Source organism: Microchirus variegatus, assembly GCF_963457635.1.
Source record: "Microchirus variegatus genome assembly, chromosome: 12".
In the NCBI taxonomy this organism is placed as follows: Eukaryota; Metazoa; Chordata; class Actinopteri; order Pleuronectiformes; family Soleidae; genus Microchirus; species Microchirus variegatus.
In genome coordinates, this window is record NC_139813.1 from 16,062,854 (window position 1) to 16,086,311 (window position 23,458).

Sequence of the window (23,458 nt, forward strand, 5' to 3'; positions counted from 1 at the left end):
TCATAAAGACAATAATGATCAGAGGATTAATTAAAATCTGATGATTAATCTCGTCTTGTTCGACCATTCAACAACTCGGCTCAATTAGTTTGACACGCACAACATCAGCAGAACCCCCCCGTCTTCTGAGAAAAGCTCTTTAGTGCCGTGCCGGAGCCTCAACAGCACACACACACACACACAGTGTTTTGATATTGATACAGAGTTATGAAGTGTGAAGTTATTTTAAGAGCGTGTGTTACTTGGCAGTCGCACTGAACTCGTATAGGTGCACGATATATCAGGAATTCTTCAAAGCAGCAGAGGTTGAAGATGGGATTCAGCTCACCACTAGAGGAGCTGATGTGCACACACATGCACGCACAAACTGCAGTATTTAATCTCACACACACACAGACACACAAATCCCAACAGCGGAAAACATGTCCAAAAAGGCTCGTAAAGCCAAGTGACAGCAAATTCCATTTCACAAACAACTCCATAGTTAGAACGTCTAGTAGCAAACGACACAAGTGTGTTCTTGTATTTATAGCTCTGTGGGGACCAAAAAAACCTATAAACCATGGGTATCAAACCTGCGGCCCGGGGGCCACATGCAACCCGCCAGTCGATATCCTGTGTCCCTACACTTATTTTGAAATGACTAAATTCAACATTTAATTATATACAAGCCCATCTAGTGTTTTAATTACAATTGTATACATGGATATTTTGAGTTAATGCTTTAATTCTGTTTTATTTCTGTCTGTTTTTGTTATTTACAGATTCATTTCGTGTCATAAATGTTTGGGGGGTTTTTTGTCTTGAACCATCTATCAAAACAAACACATTTACTTTGAAATGGTGTGCAATGTCAGCCTAATTATTTGTAATTGCAACATCATGATGGATTATCGAGATATAATTTTCATTTCTAATCACTAAATGGTTCATTTTTCCCCAAATTGTTGGACTTTTTTCACCCTCCTGATCAGACTAGAAGTTCATTGGCCCTCAGGTCACTTTGAGTTTGAGGCCCCTGCTATAAACCATAGGGAGTGAAGACATTCTGGCTGGTCCTCGCATCTTTAAAGGGATTTTTGGGGGTTAAGTCCTGGTTTTAGGGGTCAGGGTTCGGCATTTAGTTGTGATGGTTAAGTTTAGGGGTCTATGAGGGTCCTCACTTCGAATGCTGTGCAAACATTCGTGTGTGTGTGTCTCAGTTTCCTTGTGTTGCATAATTCACTTCACTCCAGGCTCAGGAACTGTTAAAAAAATGCTCCAGAGAGACAAGAGGGAGAGAGAATAAACTACTCCATGTTTGATTATACATGCAAGTATTTTTGACGATAAAACAGAGCACCAAGAACGTGACACACCGTTGGAATGAAGGATGGATCCAAGTTATCGTAGCTTTAAAAAGATTAGGTTATCAAATAAAAGCCAGTTACATCTCATTCTATATAAACTGTGGGCCGTGAGAAAACGTTAGACACTCGCTGTAACACAGCTCTCAAGGGCCTGACATAGAAAATCGATATATAATATGATGTGGCGCAGTTTTTTTTTTTTTAATAACGCAAGGCAGGGGCTTTGAAAAAAGAAGAAAAATCAATATTTGTGGAGTGCAACAGTGAGGAAAATATAGTGTTTAAATGGAATACACACAAGACGGCGTGTGGAAAAATCCATGAGAAATTGAATTGAGTATATATAACGCTGAGTTGAAAGTGAATTATGGAAAGACAATTTTCAGCGCGATACACGAGAAATTCAGTGGAAAAGGTTGTTGCTCCTGAGGGGGGAAATTAATATTACGTGTAACTTTCTTAACCATGTGAAATATGGTTTGAAAGGATTTACAGCTGCACTCTCACACCTTTTCAGTGTAGTACAATCAACACCTTCGCTTTGACTGCAGAGGAACTTTTAGTGTGTATTAAACGCATTAATACAAAAATGATAACTGTGGCATAAAAGACAGACGAGTTCCCACTAAGCTTTGACTAAACGCAGACCTAAAATAGAAGGCAGCATAAAACTCAAAAAGTGATTAAAACTCAAAAGAAAACAGTGTGACAGGTGGAGCAGCTGGTGAGTGCAGTGAAGCACTCGTCAACCCAGCGTGAGGGTAAATAACGCTTTTCACACCCACCCAAAACAAACCTGCTCTAAAAATGTTTGCCGTGACAAAAAAAAAAAACAACTTTAAATCCATTTAATATTTCTCCATCCCATGAATCTCGAGAGATGGAAGAGCAGCCGAAAAAAAAGCACCTTGAACCAAACGGTTCTCACAAGAGTGTGAGCGAAAACAAATAGTTTAGACTGTGAAGGGCCTGTTCTGATTTAATTTCTCAGGGTTTCATAAAAGATAGGGGATGACCCTAATAACCCTAACACACAGTGTGCAAAACTGTAAAAAAAAACAAAAAAAAAAACAGCAGCAGCATTTTAAGCAAAGCATGGCGTGTTCTTAATATTTCCTGACGGGAGCAGAATATTGATACAAATCGCTGGTTTTGACATCTTGGTATTCTAAATAATGTTAAAGGAGTCATATTATACCCCATTTCAACAAGTTATCCTAGTTCCCTGGTGTCCTAATGAACATGTCTGTGACATGCTTTGGTCAAAATAAGGCTGAAGCACCACAGCAGTTCAATCACCCTGCCAAAACAGCCCTGTTCACAACGCTCGGTTTAGTAGTATCTCTTTAGGTCCACCTTAAAAAAAGTAAATTGAAACTTAAGGGACAGGAAATAACATCAGCCACAGAGGCTACTGGGAGCTAACGGCAGTTAGCATTTGGAAAAGTGATCATTTGCAGGCTCTAGCAGGCACATTGCCGTCATATATAACATGTATCCACTGGACAGATAAATCCTCTGAGGCTGGAAGTTTGTGTAGAACTCTGTGCTGCACTGTGGAGACAAGACTTCTGGTTTTCGGATACCGTTGCTCTCGCCAGCACTCTCACATGTTTTACAGACAAAGTGGAGCTCCACGAGAACAATTCGAGGAATTTAGCACATTGTTACGTGATTAAAAGTTGATTTTGCATAATATGACCCCTTTAATTGGATCAACAACATCGCAGTCAGTAGATACTCAATGTGATGATATCTGTACCAGTATCGTAGAAAACACGGAAAATTGGCATCAAGCCGTTCTCAAATGATGATCCGAGTTGTTTTTTGTCCTCTCTTCTAATCAAGTAAAATCTTGATTCTTTGTAACCTGTGTGCAACACTTTCTCTGTTTAATAGTTAAAATATTCCAGTATAGCTCAAAGTGGTGCTTTGAACAGACACACGTCTATAATATTAGGTTTTCCAACTCTATATTGCATTCAAATCTCCCGTCTGAAACTAAATACTACATGATTAGCCCAAATAAATTATTCATTATTCATTGGTTTCACAGACATGAAACCAAGTAGTGTAGTAAGAAGTAAAAACAAACTCTGGGCAGAGGTGATTTTTGACAATAATGACAATTTGGCCTTCAAAATCATATTTGCCATTTTTTAGTGAACTGTGAAAGTGAAAACGGCTACAAACCTTCCACAAGAGAAATCCTCTGATAATACAAAGCCACACAAACAAGGCAATCAGCGATGGCTGACTTCACCCTATTCACGCAGCATGCCTCTGGCGGCCCCTTTTGGCCATTTAGAAAAGTGCAAGTGTGGAAGCACAGACAGACAGAGCCACTGAAAACAATAATTCACTCAGCTTTCTGCAATCATAATTTCAAAGATTTAAAGAAAAACATAACTTATTTCAATGCAAACAACGCTCCACAACAATGGCAACTGTTGATCGAGCACTCCTTTAGACACGCAATTTTCCTCACAGCATGGTCCATGAAAACTCATTAGCAGCACTTTCATCACCTAATCTACTCTTGATGAGACTGATGATGACAACGATTTATGCAGAATAAAAGGGAGAAGCCATCAATCAGTTAAATGAAGATCAGCTTTTAAGATTGGAGTTCACTGTTCTATTAAATGACATGCAGGATATTGTAGTATATTCCAAAATTAGGTTTTATACAGTTTAAGAGTAGAATATATCATTCTTATGGATTTATCAAAAGTTGCTGATTGGATAATGCTTCCCAAACCCTGAAGCAGAAACATAGATACATTCCAATGCTTTTAACACACGAATTGCATTAAAATATTCTGCACAGCCACATAAATATTCTTCTCTTTAACTCTACATTTTCCTTGCAACTGCTATATTTCTTACTCTGTACGATCTCCTCGACTGTTCTTAGTGCATCATCTTTGGAGTTAACACTGCCGTTAAAGGTCACGTACTGTATGCTAATATAACCTTTAAGTGCTCGCCACTGACAACAACTGCAACATGATGCAAGGCTAACGCAAACCACAACAGTGGCAACAAATTGCAGTGATGAAGTGTGTCTCGGATAAATTGATCGCTAATCCAAATCCTGATGAAGTCTAAGTTTCGGGCATCACTTGGTCATCCCCCCCCCCTGCTGGTAAATACATATAACCACAAATAAGCAGATACTTGATGACTAAAAGTTAATCAGCTAAACAGCAGTTGTATATAAAGGCTAATTGAAATAGTTTAAACAGACAAATCAGAAGAAACTGGAACACTTTGGCTGTAAAACTGTAACGTTTTAGCATAAAAGCACCACAGATAAAGTCCTATTAACCTCCTTTGTGTTTGACTGGTCACATAAATACATATTTTATGAAGCAGGCGGATCATAACAAAGCGATCTACATGGTTAGACCCCATTAAGTGTAAGTGGGGAAAGTGCTGAAATAGCTTTTTAACCCGCATGGCTTCCCATGCCACATAGTCAAGTTAGATTTGGCTCTCAATTCATGAAACTTTGAATGTGCGTCATAACACAAACACAAGTTCTCCATCACCCCCCACTCATCAAGTCATCATCTTATTCCTAACATTCACAGGAATCCTCGTTATTCGCTGCACACACTGATCAAAGCTTACAGCTCTCTTTTTTTTGGCATTCTCTTCATCCTTATCCAGTAGATTCAAACATTCCTTCTGCTCCTCCTCCTCCTCTATGTCTTATTACAGGTTTCTGAGTCTTAAGGAGCCTTTGAGAGATAATTGCTCCTTCAGGGGCAACAACTGCCTTCTCCATGTCATTCAGTCTAGCAACTGTCAGCTTTAATAGAATCATGGGTTTCCCCATCCAGTCGGCCCTAACGACTGAGGAGTCGACTAATTTCAGGTCAAGCTCTCCTCTTCAAACAGCATCTTCTTCTTTTCCAGAGCTGGAGAATCTATAACACTAATAAGACTTGGTGTGAAGAGCTAAATGAAGCTCATTATTTTCAGGGGTGTTTTTTTTTTCTTTTTCTTTGCTGATCAGACAGTTGTTGGGCAGAAAAGAGATTTGACATCATCACAATCCAAAACCCAAGGTCACACAGTCTGACTGGGTGCAACTCGGCGTGTCCTAAAGCTATACCACGACCACATAAGTGATGCAGACTGCTCGGCACGGACGTCCTTGGTGTCAAGGGCAAATGTGGGTGACTTCTGAGACAGAGAAAGGTACACACGGCGTCTGTGTGACGAGATCCAAAGGGAAGGGCTTCCACTCGGGGCTCATGCTGTGTCCTCTTCACTCCTGCCTGTGGGCCTGACCTCAGCAGATGACAGGAGACAAGCCAAAGAGAAGCAAAAGCTGTACATGTCACTTTGCTGCTGGACGGAGAACAGAGAACACTAGATGTCCAGAAATAGCTGGGTTTGTCATGTTAGTAAGGGAGAGAAATAAAATGCTAATGGTGCCTCTTCACTCCGTATTTTTTATTATTATTTGAGGCACAGTCTGACACAGACAAATGTAGAAAACGAGATCTGGTTGCACTAATAGCTGCTGTCAAAGGCACTAATGGATTAATCGGAGTAGAACAAACACACGCCTGGTGGAAAATGAAGTACTTCACAACATAACATTTCAGTATTTACTCCTGACTCCTGAATGTCTATCTATCAGTGTACAGAAAGGATGTAGCTTTTTATATTCATAGAACCTCACTCAGGATGTTTGCAAGAATTGAAATAAAACATTTAAGAGAGAGAGTGTGCAGCAATTCTGCTTCAAATATTGTGCTTTTAGACAGATTTCACTGTGTCTAAATGTCTAAATGTGGTTCATGCACAGCATTGCTTGGCTTATTAACCCACATTTTCATTTTTTGTGTATAAGATATTAAAATTAGGCAAATTCACTTACATAAGACATGTTTTATATGCTTTTACTGTACATGAAACTTAATGCATTTGTATGGTCGGACATTACAGAAATGTCATTTGGTCCAATCTCAAATGATCATGTCATGACTTTTGGATAAAAGTGGCTGGAGTGCTCATTGGAAATTCAAACGACATGTAAAACTGATGTAAAGTGCTGCATGTCTGGAAGGGTAATTAACTAAAGTGTTGGTCAAGGGGAAAGTTCATACAGGCGTGTTAGTAGACAGGTCAGAGAGTAACTGAATTAATTATAAAGTGAGTTCTTGTTAGGACTGTTGAATAAAACTGTCCCTTATTAGTAGGATTCTCCAATATGAAACTACCAAAGTTTCCCCTCAAAACTAATCCCTATTGCAAAGACTTAATCATGTTCCATATGAACTCTGAAGCCATTATTGCCGTTTAAATTGACCGTGATATGGATTTTCCAATCATGTGATAAAGCCTCACTATTTATCAACTTGGCACAGAGAAACGACGCATACACTGTCATTAAATGTCACCGTTTAACTTTGCATTTACATTAAGCATGCAATTAACTCCCGTCATCGGACAGGACACTAATAATTCATCACTTTATTCCGAGCATTAATCACACCTAATTTGTGTGACCGGCGCCGAGCGGCTGCAACTGTGCCTTATTTGCATTCCAACAGCCATCTCTGACGCACCGCCACATGCTGGCATAAGGACGCCGTCCTCTCTCCAAATTGCCTGCTAAGTGGCTTCTGGACATCAGCAGACACTGATGTGTGCCTGCTCTGTTTGTGACTGCTGTGTTTGTCAGGCTGCTTCCTGTGGCGCCTCTCAGACACAAACTGTTTTCTGTCATCAGACGCTGAAAAATCCATCTGGGTTTTGCTCAATATCTGCTTTGTCTTGCCTCTTTTTTCTGACACGAGCGAGGGGGGGGGGGAAGAAAAGTACAAGCACAATGCGCAGGCTTCTGGCGACAATGTGACACAAACAATGTCATTTCAGATAACATGTTGATGGTTTGCCTGTCAGCGTTTTTGTCATTGAAAGGCGAACGTGGCAATAATGGAGATGCGGTGATGTGCTAAATAATAACAACTCCTACCCACCCACTCGCACTGCAGTTTAAAAAAACTGTTAGAAAAACCTGTCACTTGATGTTGACATATTGTGCTCGAAAACACAGCAGCTCCCCCCTCTGGAACGGTGGATGCACTGCTACTCATTATAAAAAAATTGTTTTAACAGTGTTTAAAAATAGCTTCGTCACGACTCCCCGCCGCAGTCCCTTTTTACGACTTTGACCCGGAGTCGGATCCAGAGTCAGAAGACGGTGTCGCAAGTGAAACACCTCCACAACGGACGTTATTCTTCTTCTGCGGTTCATTGTACGCAACCGGATGTGCTCGGACCAGGAGGATCCGCTGTTCAGGAGAATTGCTGTTTACATAACAGGACCGGTTTTTCCAGAAATCTTGCTGACCCCGAGATTACAATACAACACAGCGTTCTCAGCAGTGGCCGCTGAACTGTTTGTTTCGAACCTTCAGGGCTTCATAAACGAGGTAATGTCGCAGATACACACCAAAAAAAACAAAACAGCGTTAATTGGAACTTTAAAATCCCACAAACTTGGCCATATTTAATGAAAGCTGGCACGGGCAGCTGACTGTTCACATATAGGAGCTGAATTCAGCACGAGGCGATAGCATTTATGGCGAGGGGGAAGAAGCTTACAAGCGATGTAGCTGCAGGCAGGAATCATTCAAGACAACACTTCACACATCAGCGAGGCAGCAGAGCTGCAGGCTGCAGAGAAGCAGAGCAGCAGAGCAGCAGAGCGGCCCCTCGCTCTGACACTGATGGTGTGACAGGCTGTGACCCTTCACTCTGCACTAACAACCTCCTGTACTTCACACTGTAGCGGTCCCGAAAGAATATTCCATATACTGGGTCATATTTTATGAATAAATGTGGAAAAACAAATGCTACTATATAGTCAATATTGTATATCAGTGAATGTTGTTTATCTATGAAATGGATTTTAATCACAGTGTGCATTATATTGACTACATTAGTACTAAAAACCATACCTCAGTAATGTGTAACAAATCTCACCGCTAACATTGCACTTTCATCGCATGAAATATTCAGCACTTGGTGTGTATTCTGTATTTCTTTAAGTACTGTATTTGACAAATGATTGTATTACAAATTATTCTGAAGATTAGGTTGATTAATCAACTATAACAATAAAATCCTTCTGAAAAATTACTTTCATCATTGATTATTTTCAAGATAAATCACTGAAATATTTAGTCCATAACATTGCATTTAATTACATTGAATATAGCCACAATTATTTGATAAAGTTCAAATGTGTCCAAATAAACAGCATTATGGTGGAATTCTGCAACAATAAAGGTAAAAAATCTTTACCTTTATTGTTGTCAGGTGCAAAAAAGGTTAAATCATCAGGATTTTAATGCAATATTCAAATAAAAATGATAGCTAAGATGCAAAAAAGATCAGTCGTACCAATTACGAATCAAATTGCAACCGCAAAATAACCACAATATGACCTTTTTGACCATATTGTACAGCTTTATAGGCAATTAACTTTGTTGATGATTAATCGATTAATTGCGTCAAGCCTTGTTTTGACATCATTCTTCATTACAAATAAAAAGTAATACATTCAACAACCGGAATGTATTATTGTGTTGTTGTTTGTTCAACTGAACAATTAAAATCAGTTTTATGTCAATCGACTACACGATGAATTGCCTAACTTTAAGTGTCTTTTTGAATCAGCTTCTCTAATCCATGCTATATGTGAGCTGGTTGTTTTATCGCACAGGGGAAGCAAATATACATTTAATGACAACTCTGAGAGAGATAATGAACATAAGTGTCGTAAAACAGCCTGTAACAGTGTGTGTGTGTGTGTGTGTGTGTGTGTGTGTGTGTGTGTGTGTGTGTGTGTGTGTGTGTGTGTGTGTGTGTGTGTGTCAACAAATGCTCAACGGTAATAAAATTTGAAAAAGACCCAAGTCCCCAGTTTGTCAGTGAAGAATGACAGTCCCCTCTTTGACCGGTAAACCTGTAGGTGTGTGTGTGTGTCAAAAGCTCAACGGTAATAAAACAACACACACACACACACACACACACATAGCAGCAGCAGCAGAACAGTCAACATCATCTTATTTCAACAACATCCAAACACAGTGTCAGTGTCTCGTGTCTCTCACTCACTTTCATGCTTTGAAGTTCCCCATGTGTGGCGCGGGACTCCCGGGCTCTTGATGATGGCTCTGCCGGCGGATTTCAGCGCGTCCATGCCGAGGTGTGTCTCTGCTCTCCGGCAGGTGGATCCTCTCTCTCTCTCTCTCTCTCTCTCTCTCCCTCTCTCAGCCTCCTCCAGACTCTCTCTCTCTCTCAGCTCGACGGTGAATGTGTGATTTGCACCAAACCGAATGAGATTAAAGAAAACGCTGGAGCTCAGTTGCTCTGACTCTTCCTGCTCTCTCAGCTCAGGAGAAGCTCCTCTTCTTCCTCTTCTTCTTCTTCACTCACGTGCTCCACTGACTGCACTGACACTGACTACTGTCTCCAAAGTTAGAGGCGTGTCCTTCTAACCTTCACGAGCCAGCTGAGACTCCGCCCCCTTCATGCACTCCTGAAAGACACACAATTACACTAATTAGCTCATGACTAATTGGTTTAATTTAATCCGATTCATTCTTTTTGTTTGGCTGTTTTACATTAATTTAATTTTTTCTCTCAATCTCTATTTTATATCTAAGTAATTTAATGATTAATGTACTTTTATTTCCTTAACAGTTGTCTCATGTTATTCTTCAGTATTACTCACTTTTATATTATATTAGTAGTATGTATCTTTTTTTATTTATAAATGTGGTGACATAACGTCTCTGCCCAGTGTTTTGATGATTTATCATGGCCTCGTATGTTTGAATGAATATGTTTGTTCCATGTATTGATGTGTGTGTGTCTGTGTGAGAGGTGAGGCTCTTTGTGTAACTTATTTTGTGTATGATAAGTGCTACTACAACCGATGACTGACCTATAACGAATGACCTTACTGTTGCACCTTTCATTTGAATTCCAGGCTTCATTAAACTTCCAAATTATCCAATTTAACATTTCTTATTATGTTTACTTTGCATAATAAATTGTTTTAGTTAATCATACAATGTATATATATATATATATATATATATATATATATTTATTTATTTTTTTGAAAAGTAATAGTAAAATAAAATAATTTCATGAGTCATCCAGTTAAAAGACCTAAAAATCAATATATGAATAACAACTTATATAAATAAATAACAAACAATTCAAACGAGGCACTAATTTTTCAAATATTGTATGTTGGCGCCCCCTCCTGATTATAACTGGTCATTGCAATTATGTATTGACCCATCTTTCGAATAAGCACTAGAATAGGAAAATGTAATATCAGTAAGTTAATCGGTATCATTGTTGTTATTATTATTCACGTTTGCTCATTTCCTTACTGATATGTGTGTGTGTTATTGTCCCATGTGCAGCAGACTCAATGTCTATTTCTTTATTACAAAATAGATGAGTGAACAAAATGAAGGACAATAGTATATATTTTGCATATGAATGTTAATAATATGTAAGTATAGTAAATAAAAGTAGTAAAAAAAAAAAGAAATAAAATAAAATATAGAGAGTTTGACAACTGCCAGCATCCCCCATTTATGTCATCATATGAATGTTTTGTTGTAGGCGATATTTAATGACAAAATGAGCCGATGGGAACTCGCAAGGTTCATTGCTTTACCCTTCAACCCCAGAATCGCTCATTCAAATCTGTGTATTCCTTTTTGATTCATATCGTCCAAGCGATAATAATTTCTCACACAGAACATGTATTTTGTGTTTTTTTGTCCTTCATGGTGAAAACTTTATTTAAATTTCTCTTCACAACCCAACACAGGTTCATCTCTCAGGTATTTCACACTCAGGAAGCTAAGCAGTGCATGTACAGGAGGTGTTATTGTGTTTTAGCCGTGGCCATGCTGCTGCTTACTGCTGCTGCTGCTGCTGCTGCTGCTGCTGATTTTGGTGCACTGTGAAGATTTGAGAGGGATTTCAATCCGCACTACTGCAATTACACTTACTGCTGTATGTGTGTGTGTGTAAATGCTTCTTCTCTGTGTGCACGTGTGTTGTACAGCAGGTAGTATAACCATGCAGTGACTTTTAAGGTGAGCCTCTTCACAGTGCTGTGTTGCTACTTCACTGTTGCTTCACAAGTGTCTGCATCAGAATGAGCATGTTTTATAAAATAGAGCAATGTGTCCCTCTTGGATTAAGGAGGTACCAGCCTCTTCAAGGCCGACACTGCAGTGACATCACCCCGTATTTGCTTCCAAAAAAAAAAAGATAGTGTTTAATTAGTTAGAATAATAGTTAGAATAATGCCACAAATGTCAAAGAGCATCTCTTGGAGTCCTGTGGAGGAACAGTTAAGACCATTTCCAGGTGTGGTTACCTGTGTGAGGAGCTATCGAGCAGGCCAGCATGTGTGTCGTCTGTCTGTCTGTCTGTCACTGCATCATAAAATTCTGAGGATATTCCTAAGAGTAAAAAATAAAATAAATAACAGATAAAACATCAAACTGTCTGGCAGCATGGATTGGGAAGTGATTGATTTTGATTTTGACAGAGTCTCCATCCTCCATAAAAACAAACCATGCTTAGGGGGGGTTTCTTTATTTGAAGAGGGACAAGAGAGGGGGGGGTCACTAAAAAATAAATATAAGAGCAGAGCCAGAAGTAGACAGGGCTTCATGAAATAGATTTATAATAGATGGTGAATAAGGTCGGTCTCTATTTAGAAAGCAGAGATAAAAACAGACTGATGTAGCTGACTAACATGCTCTCAATCACATCTGTTTTAGACTCCCTGGTGGGTGCTATCCTGTCTGCAATGCAGTTTACTGCTCTCCTATTTTTATGTCATATTCTCATGCTATTTGTCTCACACACACACACAAACTCACACACTCATCTTTTTTCATTTGCTCTCTCTAAACCTGCATCTTCCTTTAGAGGCTGGCGCTAGAAGGCATCTGGTGGGAGGGCCTGTCTTGGAAGCAGGAGGTGGCTTTGGCCAATGATTTCCAGGTCAGTCCAGTGAAACGTCAGGGTTTATTTGCATTAAACCCGACTAAAATGTTCACCCAAATACAAAGCCTGCAATAGATGACCTCATACATCGTCTATTTCAAAGACCGGTGTCCCCTCCACTGCTGCTGCTGCATCCCCTCCTGATGTCTCTCTTCCCTTCTGCTCTTGTCCTTTTCCTCGTTTTTCCGCCTCTTTTCTTTCCTCCAGTTCTGAGGCACACACGTGGTCTTGGGACTGGGACTGCGAGTGTCCCAGTGACTCCACAGACAAGCTCCGGCTAGACAGGATGCTACTTAGGCTGGACTGGCGGGCGCCTCTGGGATGGGTCTCAATTTCCACTCGGACTTCAATATTGGTTCCTTCCCTGTGACGACAGACACAGACACAGAGGTTTCAGTGGAAAGCTGATGCAAGATGTTCTGCTGCTCAACTCACTGTAACTCTGTGGTTAGGTTAATGAAAACTAACAAAATAACAAACATTAAAATAAAAATAAAAACGACATAATTAACTGAAACTGAATTGTGTGTTTATAAACCTAACTAAAATTGTAACAAAAATTACAATTTCATACACAATAGTTGAGTTCATATAGACTGAGTTCATATAGACTGAGACTTGACTTTATTGATCCCTTGGGATGACTCCCTCAGGGAAATTAGATATATATTAGATCATATATGAAGTGCAATTATTTTTTTCTCTGCCAGCAATTTTGTATTTTCATTTATAATATTGTTTTTTATTTGTTTTTGTTTATAATGTGGGATATAAGGCTATGCAAGTTAAACATAACATTTACTGATACTGATTATGACCTTTTTGCATCGTGCACCTGGCAAATGCTCCATATTTATGAGAAAAAAATTACAAATAAATAACACTAAAACTAATAATAACTAAACTAAAATCAAGCATTTACCAAAAAAAACGAATAAAATAATATATATATATATATATAATATCCAAAACTATCATAAACTTGCTATGTGGCTAATAAATAAGTATAAAAATAAAATAAAAAGACATTTACCTCAGTGCTTGCGTGTCGTCAAGTTTGCCCTCGGGCACAATAACCACCTCGCAGTCCGGCGGAGTGTCCTGTTGGGAATATTCGTGACGGTTTGCGGCTTCATCCAATCTCACATAGATATCTAGCTCTGGGGGAGTGGCGCTCGTGCTGGGCAGGACGCCCACTTCCTGTATACTGACTCTAACTTCCTGGACACTGGTGTCGCTGAGCGTTGTTCTGTTGCTCTGACCCGTCCAGTGGTCACTGACTACATGAGAGAACAGAAGATCTATAAGAGAAGTTGAAACTTAAATCAGTTTAGGCTGTGCATGGAGGGGAGGGCATAAATCAAAAACATTACACACAATTATTCTTGGATATGTCATCCCTGTGACTAACATGAACTCACAGCTGGCTAAGTCCTCCAGTTGGATTTTGTGTGTTTCGGGAGGTTCACTTTGCGGGCGACACCAACCGTTCCTAAAGAGCGACATGGGGACGACTCCATAGACGTAAGTCAGCATTAGTGGGACACCCACACCTGCAGGGACAACACATGACAGTAGTATGTTTTGACATTGTGTTTAACTATGACAATTATTCAAAAAGTACTTATACAGTTTAATATATTGAAAAATAAAATAATTTACTTAATTTTTATTTAAAGCGGACATATTATACCCTATATCTCCAAGTTAACCTAGTTCCCTGGTGTCCTAATGAACATGTCTGTGACATGCTTTGGTCAAAATACCATAAGGATGAAGCACCACAGCAGTTCAATCACCCTGCCAAAACAGCCCTGTTCAGAACACTCTGTTTAATAGTATCTCTTTAAGTCCACCGTAAAAAATGAGTAAAACAAAACTTAAGGGACAGGAAATGACATCAGCCACAGAGGCTACTGGGAGCTAACAGCAGTTAGCATTTGGAAAAGTGATAATTTGCAGGCTCTAGCAGGCACATTGCCGTCATATATAACATGTATCCACTGGACAGATAAATCCTCTGAGGCTGGAAGTTTGTGTAGAACTCTGTGCTGCACTGTGGAGCCAAGACTATAACTTTTCATGGACTTCCGGTTTTCGGATACCGTTGCCCTCGCCTGCAGTCGTGTGTTTTACTGACAAAGCGGAGCTCCGCGAGACGACAATTCCAGGAATTTAGCGCATTGTGACGTCCCAATGAGCGCGGAAGTCAACATCGCATGTTTTGTCTGCTGTACTTAGAGAGAGGAGGACCACAAAAACATGAGAGAGTCATCTTTGTTCACACTTTGCCGACTGATAGGGCCTCCAGAGTCCCAAATATAAGGATTTAAATGATTAAAAAGTTGATTTTTGCATAATATGTTCCCTTTAATTATAGTAGTGACACTTCACAATGAGATGTTTTCTTTTAATTATAGACTATAAACGGTTGACTTTTAATGTTTTACAGCATGTTCAATTCTAAGTCCATCTTCCTTCTTCACCATGGTGCAGCTGTGAGAGGCCCTAGTTCACACTGGAAGTTTAAACGGGAAATACAGAAAAATTTATTTTCTTTAATCTGCAGCAAAGGATTATTTGGTCACCTTGTTTATTCTCAAATTCAATCTAACCCTGAGGATTAAGAGTCCGCTGTGACACGTCACCTTGTCTGTGAGAACGAGAATATCACGAATAGTCTATAACAACGTTCCTCGGTGCTCTCCTTTCATAGCCGTCACAAAAGTATTTTCGACAAACTCAATCTAATCAAAAGGAGCGGCAACTTTTCCCATGTGGGATTATGCGACCTTTGATTGAGACGGGAATTTTTGGAGCACAAAGCACAAAGAGTGTCACCTAAAACAAAGCGACATCATTAACACGGCGGGGACACTGGGACACTATTGACTCTCTGTAACAGGGTGAAATTAGGGCAAGAGGATGTGCCAGCCAGACTAACTGCTCACAGAGAGAGAGAGAATGTGAGAGAGTGTGTCAAAGAGAAGGAGAGCAACAAGATGAGAGTAGAATTAGAAAAACAATTACACAGTTGTAACAGTTGGTTGTGAATATGAATGTGATGTGAAGCAACAAATAAAAGCTGTGAAGCAGATAAAGGCTCAGAGACGTCTGTCACAGTTGGGGTTTTTAAAAATGGCAATTTCTGATTCATGCTACACGATTTCAGATAAATTTACCATATTAATAAGTAAGCCAGATTTTTTTCCCATTGCAAAGAAAACCATGAACTTATGGTAGTTTTTTTCCTATGCCCTTTAAACTGGAGGTCCATGTTGCAGTCTGCTTACCCACAGTGACGGCTGCTATGACCGGTGACACAAACACTGACATCATCACTCCACTCGCCACAGTCAAGTAATGCTTGCTTCCTGAGATGTTGTTTTTCTTACAACGACCATGGACCTGGAAGAAAACAAGCAAAACATACGTTTTATTTTGTTATCAATAAATAAATATATGGTTAAAAAACATTTCCGAGGCTGTAAAAACTCATCCAGGCCTTAATTTCCCTGGGACACGTGTTTATGATTCTCTTGTACCTTCCGGCCCATGTAAATTGGTATGCCCACGATGATGACTGGGATGGCGATGCCCGCTATGAGGGAGATGACCACTGGCGCTCCGAGCAACATGCCCACCTGCCACAGAACCTTGCGGGTTTGTGACCATGGCTTCTTCCCCCAAAATGTACATCCTGAGGGACTGAGATACACATGAGGAAGAGGATCAGATATTAAGATCAATGTTTACAACTACAGGATGTATATTTATGAAACTGTACAGCCATATGGACTTTTAATGACACCCTGATTATCCTCTGGTGCTACTGTGAAGATATACGTATTCTGTAATAATATATATATATAATAAGGTGAAATCTCTTTTTTCTTTTTCAATACAGTGATTCTGAAGTAAAGTTTTAAAATTGTAAATATTTAGCATTAATTTACCAGTGCCTGAAGCTATGGTCACAAAAGCATCATTATCATTATGTACTGAAGGTCATGGTTTGTTGAAATGTTGAAATTCTGACTTTAATCTAAGAATTCTGAGAAAAAAGTTGAAATTTCTGACTCAGAACTCTGAGAAAAAAGCAGAAATTATCAGATTAAAGTGTTAAAATGTCAAAATGACTTTAATTTCATACTCACAAACACTTTTTTTTTGTAAATTATTGACAATATCAGCGGGTTATCTCATTGGTCTGATTATATCATTACCTAAACTGAATGATCTAATCTGCATTTATCATTTTTTATGAGTAATTTGCAACTACAGTCACATAAAAATGTTGATTCTGTATAAAAAGTAAAAGGGAAAAAAAGTGGTTTAATCTGTGGTGCTGTAATATAAGACAAACTGTAAAGTAAAGCAGAGCAACACTGACTAATACTGTTTCATTTTCACCAAGTAACAATTAGGAAGAGCAGTGACAATAAAAACACAGCCTTATTTAGGAATGTGCTGGTTCTAAATGTGTTTATGCAAGAACAGCAAATGTCACTTTAGGGTGTGATTAAGGTGAGACGCTTAAATTGTGCTCTGAACTTGTGAGATGATAAAAGCTTTGTCCTTCAATAGGACATTCACAGCTATTTACAGTGTGAAAGACAGAAGTAGAGTGTGGGGAAGAGAAGGAGGGAGGAAAGGAGGAGAGAGAGTGGGAGAAGATGGCAGCAGGCATTTTCAAAAAATCAATACATGAAAAAAAATCATTCCTCTTTGACTTTGGACAGACTGCAGAATGTTTCTTTAAATCCATCTCAGCTTGTAGCTGCTTCAGTTACATATTCTGCTGCACTGGATTTTGGAGCTTATGAAGTGATGAAGTCAGCAGTGACTCCACTCACCAGGAGAGAGGAAGACAATTAAGGCTCAGACAGACAGACTTAAAGGAAATGGAGCTTATAAACAAAAACTCTACTGTATTTGCCTTTCTAACTTAAAATCCACATATGGAATATTATTATAAACACAAATATATATACTGTATATTTATTGTACGTAATACAAATGTCCATATTTGGACTTGTGCCATCATTCGTGCTTTTCACTTCATGCTGTTGTGAGACTAAGATCAAATTCTGTTGTGTTCTTTTGCATATATTAGGTCACGATTAATAAATATAAAGCAGCAAAAAAAGATTATTTACATTTTCTATTATCTTTTTTTTTACTGCGATTTCTAATATGGTGTATATGGAAGAGGATTAGGGCTACATGTGAATGTTCTTTTGTAAACAATAAAAAAAAAAAAAAAAGCCAGAAATGTCAGAATTTTGAGATTAAATTCAGAATTCTGATGAAAAAAGTTACAATTTGAGAAAGTCAGAATTCTCAGATTAAAGAGAGTCATAATGTCAAATGTTTTTGTTTTTAAATTCTGACTTTAAAAAAAAACCCATCAGATTTGTTGGGGAAAAAATAAAAAATTAAAATTAAAAAAAGGCAGAATTCTCAGATTAGTCATGCTAAAATCTCAGAATCATGACAAAATGTTAGAATTCTGAGATTAAATTCGAAATTGTACATTTAAAGGAAGTCAGAATTCTCAGATTAGTCTTTTTAAAATCTCAGAATCATGAGAAAATGTTAGAATTCTGAGTTAAAGTCAAAATTCTAAATATAAAGTAAGTAAAAATTCTAAATTTAAAGGAATACATTTCAAATTCACAGATTAGTTATAATGTTCAAGAAAGTCAAAATTTCTATCTCACAATTCAGACATTTTTGTTGTTGATGTTGTTTTTTTCCCAAATATTTTTTATTTTTTTTACATGTGGCACTAATCCTCTTCCACAGGTGTAAATATTGAGGCTCAAAGTGGCAAAACATGAATATAGCTTGTGCATAAACACAGCTTCTCTGTTACACACTGAATGTCCATTTGGTTTTGAATGTAAATGCACTCGTGAACACAACACCTGAGGTAGTGCACGTCGGTGATCTCCTGCATACACAGCCAGCAGAACTGACAGGTACACACAGTGCAGTTCATACGATTACAGCTGCCGTCGTTGGTCTTCATGATGTAGGCACCGCAGCGAGGGCACGCTTTGATCTCCTCTGCATCTTAAGACACACAGGGAAACATGGAGAGGGGGAGTTGACCACACTTTGTGCAATGTTTAACCATTAAAGGTACAGTGTGTAATATTTAGGCGGTTGCATTGGCACATTACACATAAGTATGTTTGTTTAAGTGTGTAATCTATTTGGAACAATGGTTCTTCTATGTGTATTTAAGGCGAGGGCCTTGTTTTATGGAGGCCGCAATCTTGAACCAACAACAAGTGGAAACGCAAAAACACGATCATAAACCAACTACAGTGAGGGAGGAATTGAGTAGAAGAGGTGAGTGTGTTAAACAAACCTCTATGGACTCCCTCACAAAAAACTAGAGCCAATAAATGGACATTTTTACACGAGAAATGAAAGTAGAAAAGCACTTGGAGAGCGCAGACTCCACCAAGGCACACTCAGTGCCTACAAAACACACCCTGTCGGCGCGCCTGGGTCAGACAGTGTTGTTACTAGTGATAGCGTTTACGGATCCCAGCCAAAATGTAATCACTTGTTCCTAGTGCCATTTGCAGACATTTCCTGAAAAATTCAAATCCGTCCGTGACTTTTCAAGTTATGTTGTCATTATCCTAACCCTAACCCTTACATATAGCTCCTTGGCGGAGGTCAACAAATTCATATGTTTTAATTTGGTAGGTCGTTTCTGTTCCAACTAAACATAGATATTTGCAAGATATCGGTTAGCGTGACAGAGGTAAACCACAGCTGCCAGTCCTACCTCCTCCATGTTCTTCATTGAAGACGTACAGTGTGGAGGCATCGTTGCCCCCTGAAGTGTGGCGGGCCCGCTGACGCCGCGCTTGGTCACACGTCTGGTTGGGGTGCCACAGCTGCCGACAGTGGTAACAGAACTCCGTGTCGCATCCCTCGCGGCCGCAGCTCAGCTTGGGACATTCGGCGCAGCCGTAAGCTATCACGGCGTAGCTGAAGAGAGACAGCGAGCACACAATAGCATGACAATGACCCAATGATATGACCCTATTATAATAATAATAATAATAATAATAATAAAAAGACATGATGATTCTCAAGTCTTTGATGCTCTCCTTGAATTGTTTTCCTCTTCAGCCGAGTGAAGCGCACCAAAACGCTCATTATTGTCTTACTAAATAAAAACACATTTGCTGACTGTGTGACTTAAAGAGTGCTACATCTCTCAGTGGGACTGGTTTCCAGAGTTCAGCACATATTATTCCATCATTCCATATATTCCGTCCTCAGGTCTGAACCCTCGTGGGTGGGGCCCGGACAAAATGTCCTCACAAACATAAGTTTGTACGGGGGTTGTTTTTGGACCTCACAAAGATATAAATACAAGAAACGCAAACACAAAAACCAACATTTTGGCACACTTCTTCAACCCTATATAATCTGCAGCAAAGCTTCTGAGGAATGCGAGTATGTCGGGGAACATATGGGGACAAAGTCCCAACAGTGACTGTCTGGTTTTCATAATGGCTCAGCTCTGCTCTGAAGGAGCCATTTGTCATTTGCAACATCAGTTTTACTTCTAAAACCCTTTTAGCACTAACTCGAAAATCAAAACCGCACCATTTTCCTTTTTGTTTGACACTTTGAAGAATTCAATCTCTTGCTTCTCTCTGTTACATTTAATTCTGCACACCATCAGACAGATAGGCTTATTGATTTTTGCTCCACTCGTTGGTGATGACTGACTGGACTATGAGCACTGACAGTCGGGGGGGGGAGACAGACAGTCTACCACTGTGTCCTGGACACTGCTGCATATGTGCTTCTGACCACATACACACAGAACACAGGTTACGATTTCCCATCAGCAGCCCTATCCCATTACTCATCCATGAACATTCAGGTGACACAGCAATGGATCCGTCTGCCCGTATTGTCAAGAAGAGCAGAAAGAAAGAAGAGCACAGTGTTAACTCGTGAACACGGTGGTTGCATTACGGTGAGGTTTATTGAGGCTGCTGTAAGACATTCATCTGACAATTCCGCCGTGGATTTCTCAGTGAATGATTCATGATGATGTCGATTCTGTAATGAAATCACGGCAGAGCTGAGCTTTAAATTTCATCTGCTTTCCCTCACAGAGCAGGAAAAAATACAGATAATTTTGTAGTTTTGTGGCATTATACAAGTTACTAAAATTACTATTAAAGCGGACCTAGAGCGGAAGTTCCAATTAGCGCTGTTTTTTAGTGTGTATCTGCGTCATTACCTTGTTTACGAAGCCCTGAAGGTTCAAAACAAACAGTTCAGCCATTGCTGAGAACGCTGTGTTTTATTGTAATCTCGGGCTCAGCGAGATATCTGAAAAAACCTGGTCCGGTTACGTAAACACCATTTCTCCTGAACAGCTGATCCTCCTGCTCCGGGCACTATTCCGGGCACATCCGGTTGCGTATATTGAACTGCAGAAGAAGAATAACGTCCGTTGTGGAGGTGTTTCACGAGCGACAGTGTCTTCTGACTCTGGGTCTGACTCCAGGTCAAAGTCATAAAAGGGACTGCGGCAGGGAGTCGTGACGAAGCTATTTTTAAACATTGTTAAAACAATGTTTTGATAATGAGTAGCAGTGCATCCACCGTTCCAGAGGGGGGAGCTGCGCTTCTGAGAGCGGGTGTGCTGATTATGCCACTTCCGGGTATTGGCCAATCACAAGACAGTTGGGAAGGCTCTACGCTGGCTGGCCAATCACGACACACTCTGTCTTCTGAGGAGAGCGTCAGAAAAGAGAGATTTCTATCGGCTCGTTTACAGCAACTAGGAGGTTTTTGACCATAAAAACAAGTTAATGTATGTAAGTAGACCTCCATAACTAACATATATGTGCAACAGGGCCACTCTATGGGAGCTTTAATGAATATGGCCTTAAAGCTGTAGTCTGTATCTTTCAAAGTCTGTAGTTTCATGTCTATGGCAGCAGTGTATATGTGACGGCTGAGCATGCGAGGCGGAAGCACACTGCGGGAGTAAAGCAGAACATCTTCATACAGCACCACTACGGCTAAAAACACCAAAAAGTGCCCACAGGAAGTTTTTTATTAGCTTCTCACAATGTGACCAGCTGATGCTAGCTCCGTCAACAGTGCTTCCTGCAACAACTGTCTGCCTCGGCCAAAACATCTTGATATTATAGGTATTGTAGAAAAAAACAACTCAAGACAGCTCCATTTCTGTCAGGTGGTATGTACACTAGCAGTCAAAAGTTTGGACACACCGCAGAGTGAAGTGCTCAGAATCTTCCATAAAGTGTTCATTCATAGTTTTGATGCCTTCAGTGAGAATCTAGAATGTAAATAGTCATGAAAATAAAGAAAAGCCGTTCAAATGAGAAGATATGTCCAACCTTTTGACTGGAACGTGTGACTTTGGAGCGGCAGGAGAGGAAAACTATATCAAATCAGGATCATTATGTTGCGATTATTATTGTGATCGTGTGAAAATTCGAGCGAAAAATACATTATGTTAAATCCAGTTCTGAGAAAATCTGCTCCTCAATCTTATTGGATGGTTCTCACCTGCAGTCAGGCGCAGGACACCAGCGAGTATCCGGATCAGCAGCGAGAAAACGCCTCAGTTGATATTCCTCAAATCTCTCCAGCAACGCCCGGTCATCCAGGATGGCGTGGACGTCCAGCGGTGCGAGAGTTTCGGGGCACTGCGGGCACGCGATGCCCACCCGGCTCTCGGATATCTCAATGCGCAGGTACTGGCGGAGGCAGTCGGAACAGGACCGGTGGGAACAGCACGTGAGTCGTGGGAAGTGGCATCGCGGTTGACTGAGCAGGCACAGCGGGCACTCCACCAGATGTTCGTCCAGTAGCTGCTCCTGGCTGGAGGAGGAGAGGGACAGGACGCCAGTGGAGCCTCGGCTGACCCCGCCGGCGCACTCGGCTGTGGCATGACTGTCCTCACACACTAGAGCCGCTGCTGGTGGACCTTCTCCTTCTCCTTTTTCTGCTCCAGAAACTCTTACTTCTCCAGCATCTTCTACTGTGAGGTCCTGTGGACGGGTTACAGAGCTGATGATTACCCAAATCCATTTAGGTGCAATAAATATAAGGTTATAAAAGAGATGAGAGAGTTGGCGAGAACATTCTGCTGTTGTTCTCAGAGACATATTTCATTTTCAAGAAATAAATAAATAAAAGTATCCTCATCCTTCTGGTTTTGGTGAGTGTGCACGTGGGTGGACACTCGTTTCTTGGCAACATCATTTTGAACAAATTACCAATTAATTAAATAAACACTCTAATGGACCAGGAGGAGGAGGAGGAGGAGGAGGCGAGCAACAGGTGAATACATAAGAAGTTAATGATTTGCAGACCTGCTCAACAAATAAGAGAGACATCAATGAACCAAACATCAATAAATATGCTGCGTAACAGTTCAATGATAAAACAGTGTATTTTTAACATAGATTTTACAAGTTTGTGAGAAGAATGTATGTAAACATGCAACACATCAGATAATTTCTGTTTGTTAAAGGACATTTACACAAACTACCTGATACTCATTCACTTCTCAAATAAGCATTAACCGTATCTGGAAGACACGTCCTAACCTGCTCTGGATGCTCGCTGGGGGTCAGCGTGATGACCACCTCCTCTTTGGGCCGCACGTCCACAGACGTCCTCTCGGGCTTTGGCTCTGATTTGGGTTTTCTGCTGAAGAAGTTCAGGAAGCTCAGTGGCCCCGTCTGCTGCTTTGGCCTCTTCATGGTGTGGGATTAGAGCAGGAGCGGCAGCAGCAGAAGAAGGCAGGCCAACGAGCATGAGCGGGATGCAACTCTATGTCTGTGTGTGTGTGTTTAAATTTGGCTATGTGGGTGACTGAGCACAGTCAATTCTCACGACAACTCAGAGTCTTGGAAATGAGCGGCTGCTCTGGCGATCTGCCGGGGGGAGGAAGAGCCGGGGAGACTGAGACGACGGGGAGGAGGTAAACC

The 23,458-nt window shown here is 40.2% G+C and overlaps 2 protein-coding genes across 2 annotated transcripts in view; both read right to left on the reverse strand.

Annotated features, from left to right (window-relative positions):
- The window catches only part of LOC310935360 (low density lipoprotein receptor adapter protein 1), a gene marked incomplete at both ends in the record, with an annotated part of 37,749 nt that extends 28,167 nt beyond the window's left edge, over positions 1-9,582 (reverse strand). The window contains one exon of the mRNA XM_083899242.1: positions 9,498-9,582. Coding sequence (XP_083755368.1) covers positions 9,498-9,582 — 85 coding nt within the window. The remainder of the gene's footprint in view (positions 1-9,497) is intronic.
- Positions 9,583-12,515: 2,933 nt separating this feature from the next.
- LOC310934751 (E3 ubiquitin-protein ligase RNF19A) lies at positions 12,516-23,230 on the reverse strand (the record flags this gene model as incomplete). The annotated part of the gene is made up of 9 exons (XM_083898547.1): positions 12,516-12,798; positions 13,468-13,735; positions 13,856-13,987; positions 15,728-15,842; positions 15,980-16,142; positions 18,365-18,512; positions 19,243-19,448; positions 22,029-22,513; positions 23,075-23,230. 9 exons carry the CDS (start codon positions 23,228-23,230, stop codon positions 12,516-12,518), a joined length of 1,956 nt encoding a protein of 651 aa, XP_083754673.1.
- Between the last annotated feature and the right edge of the window lie 228 nt (positions 23,231-23,458).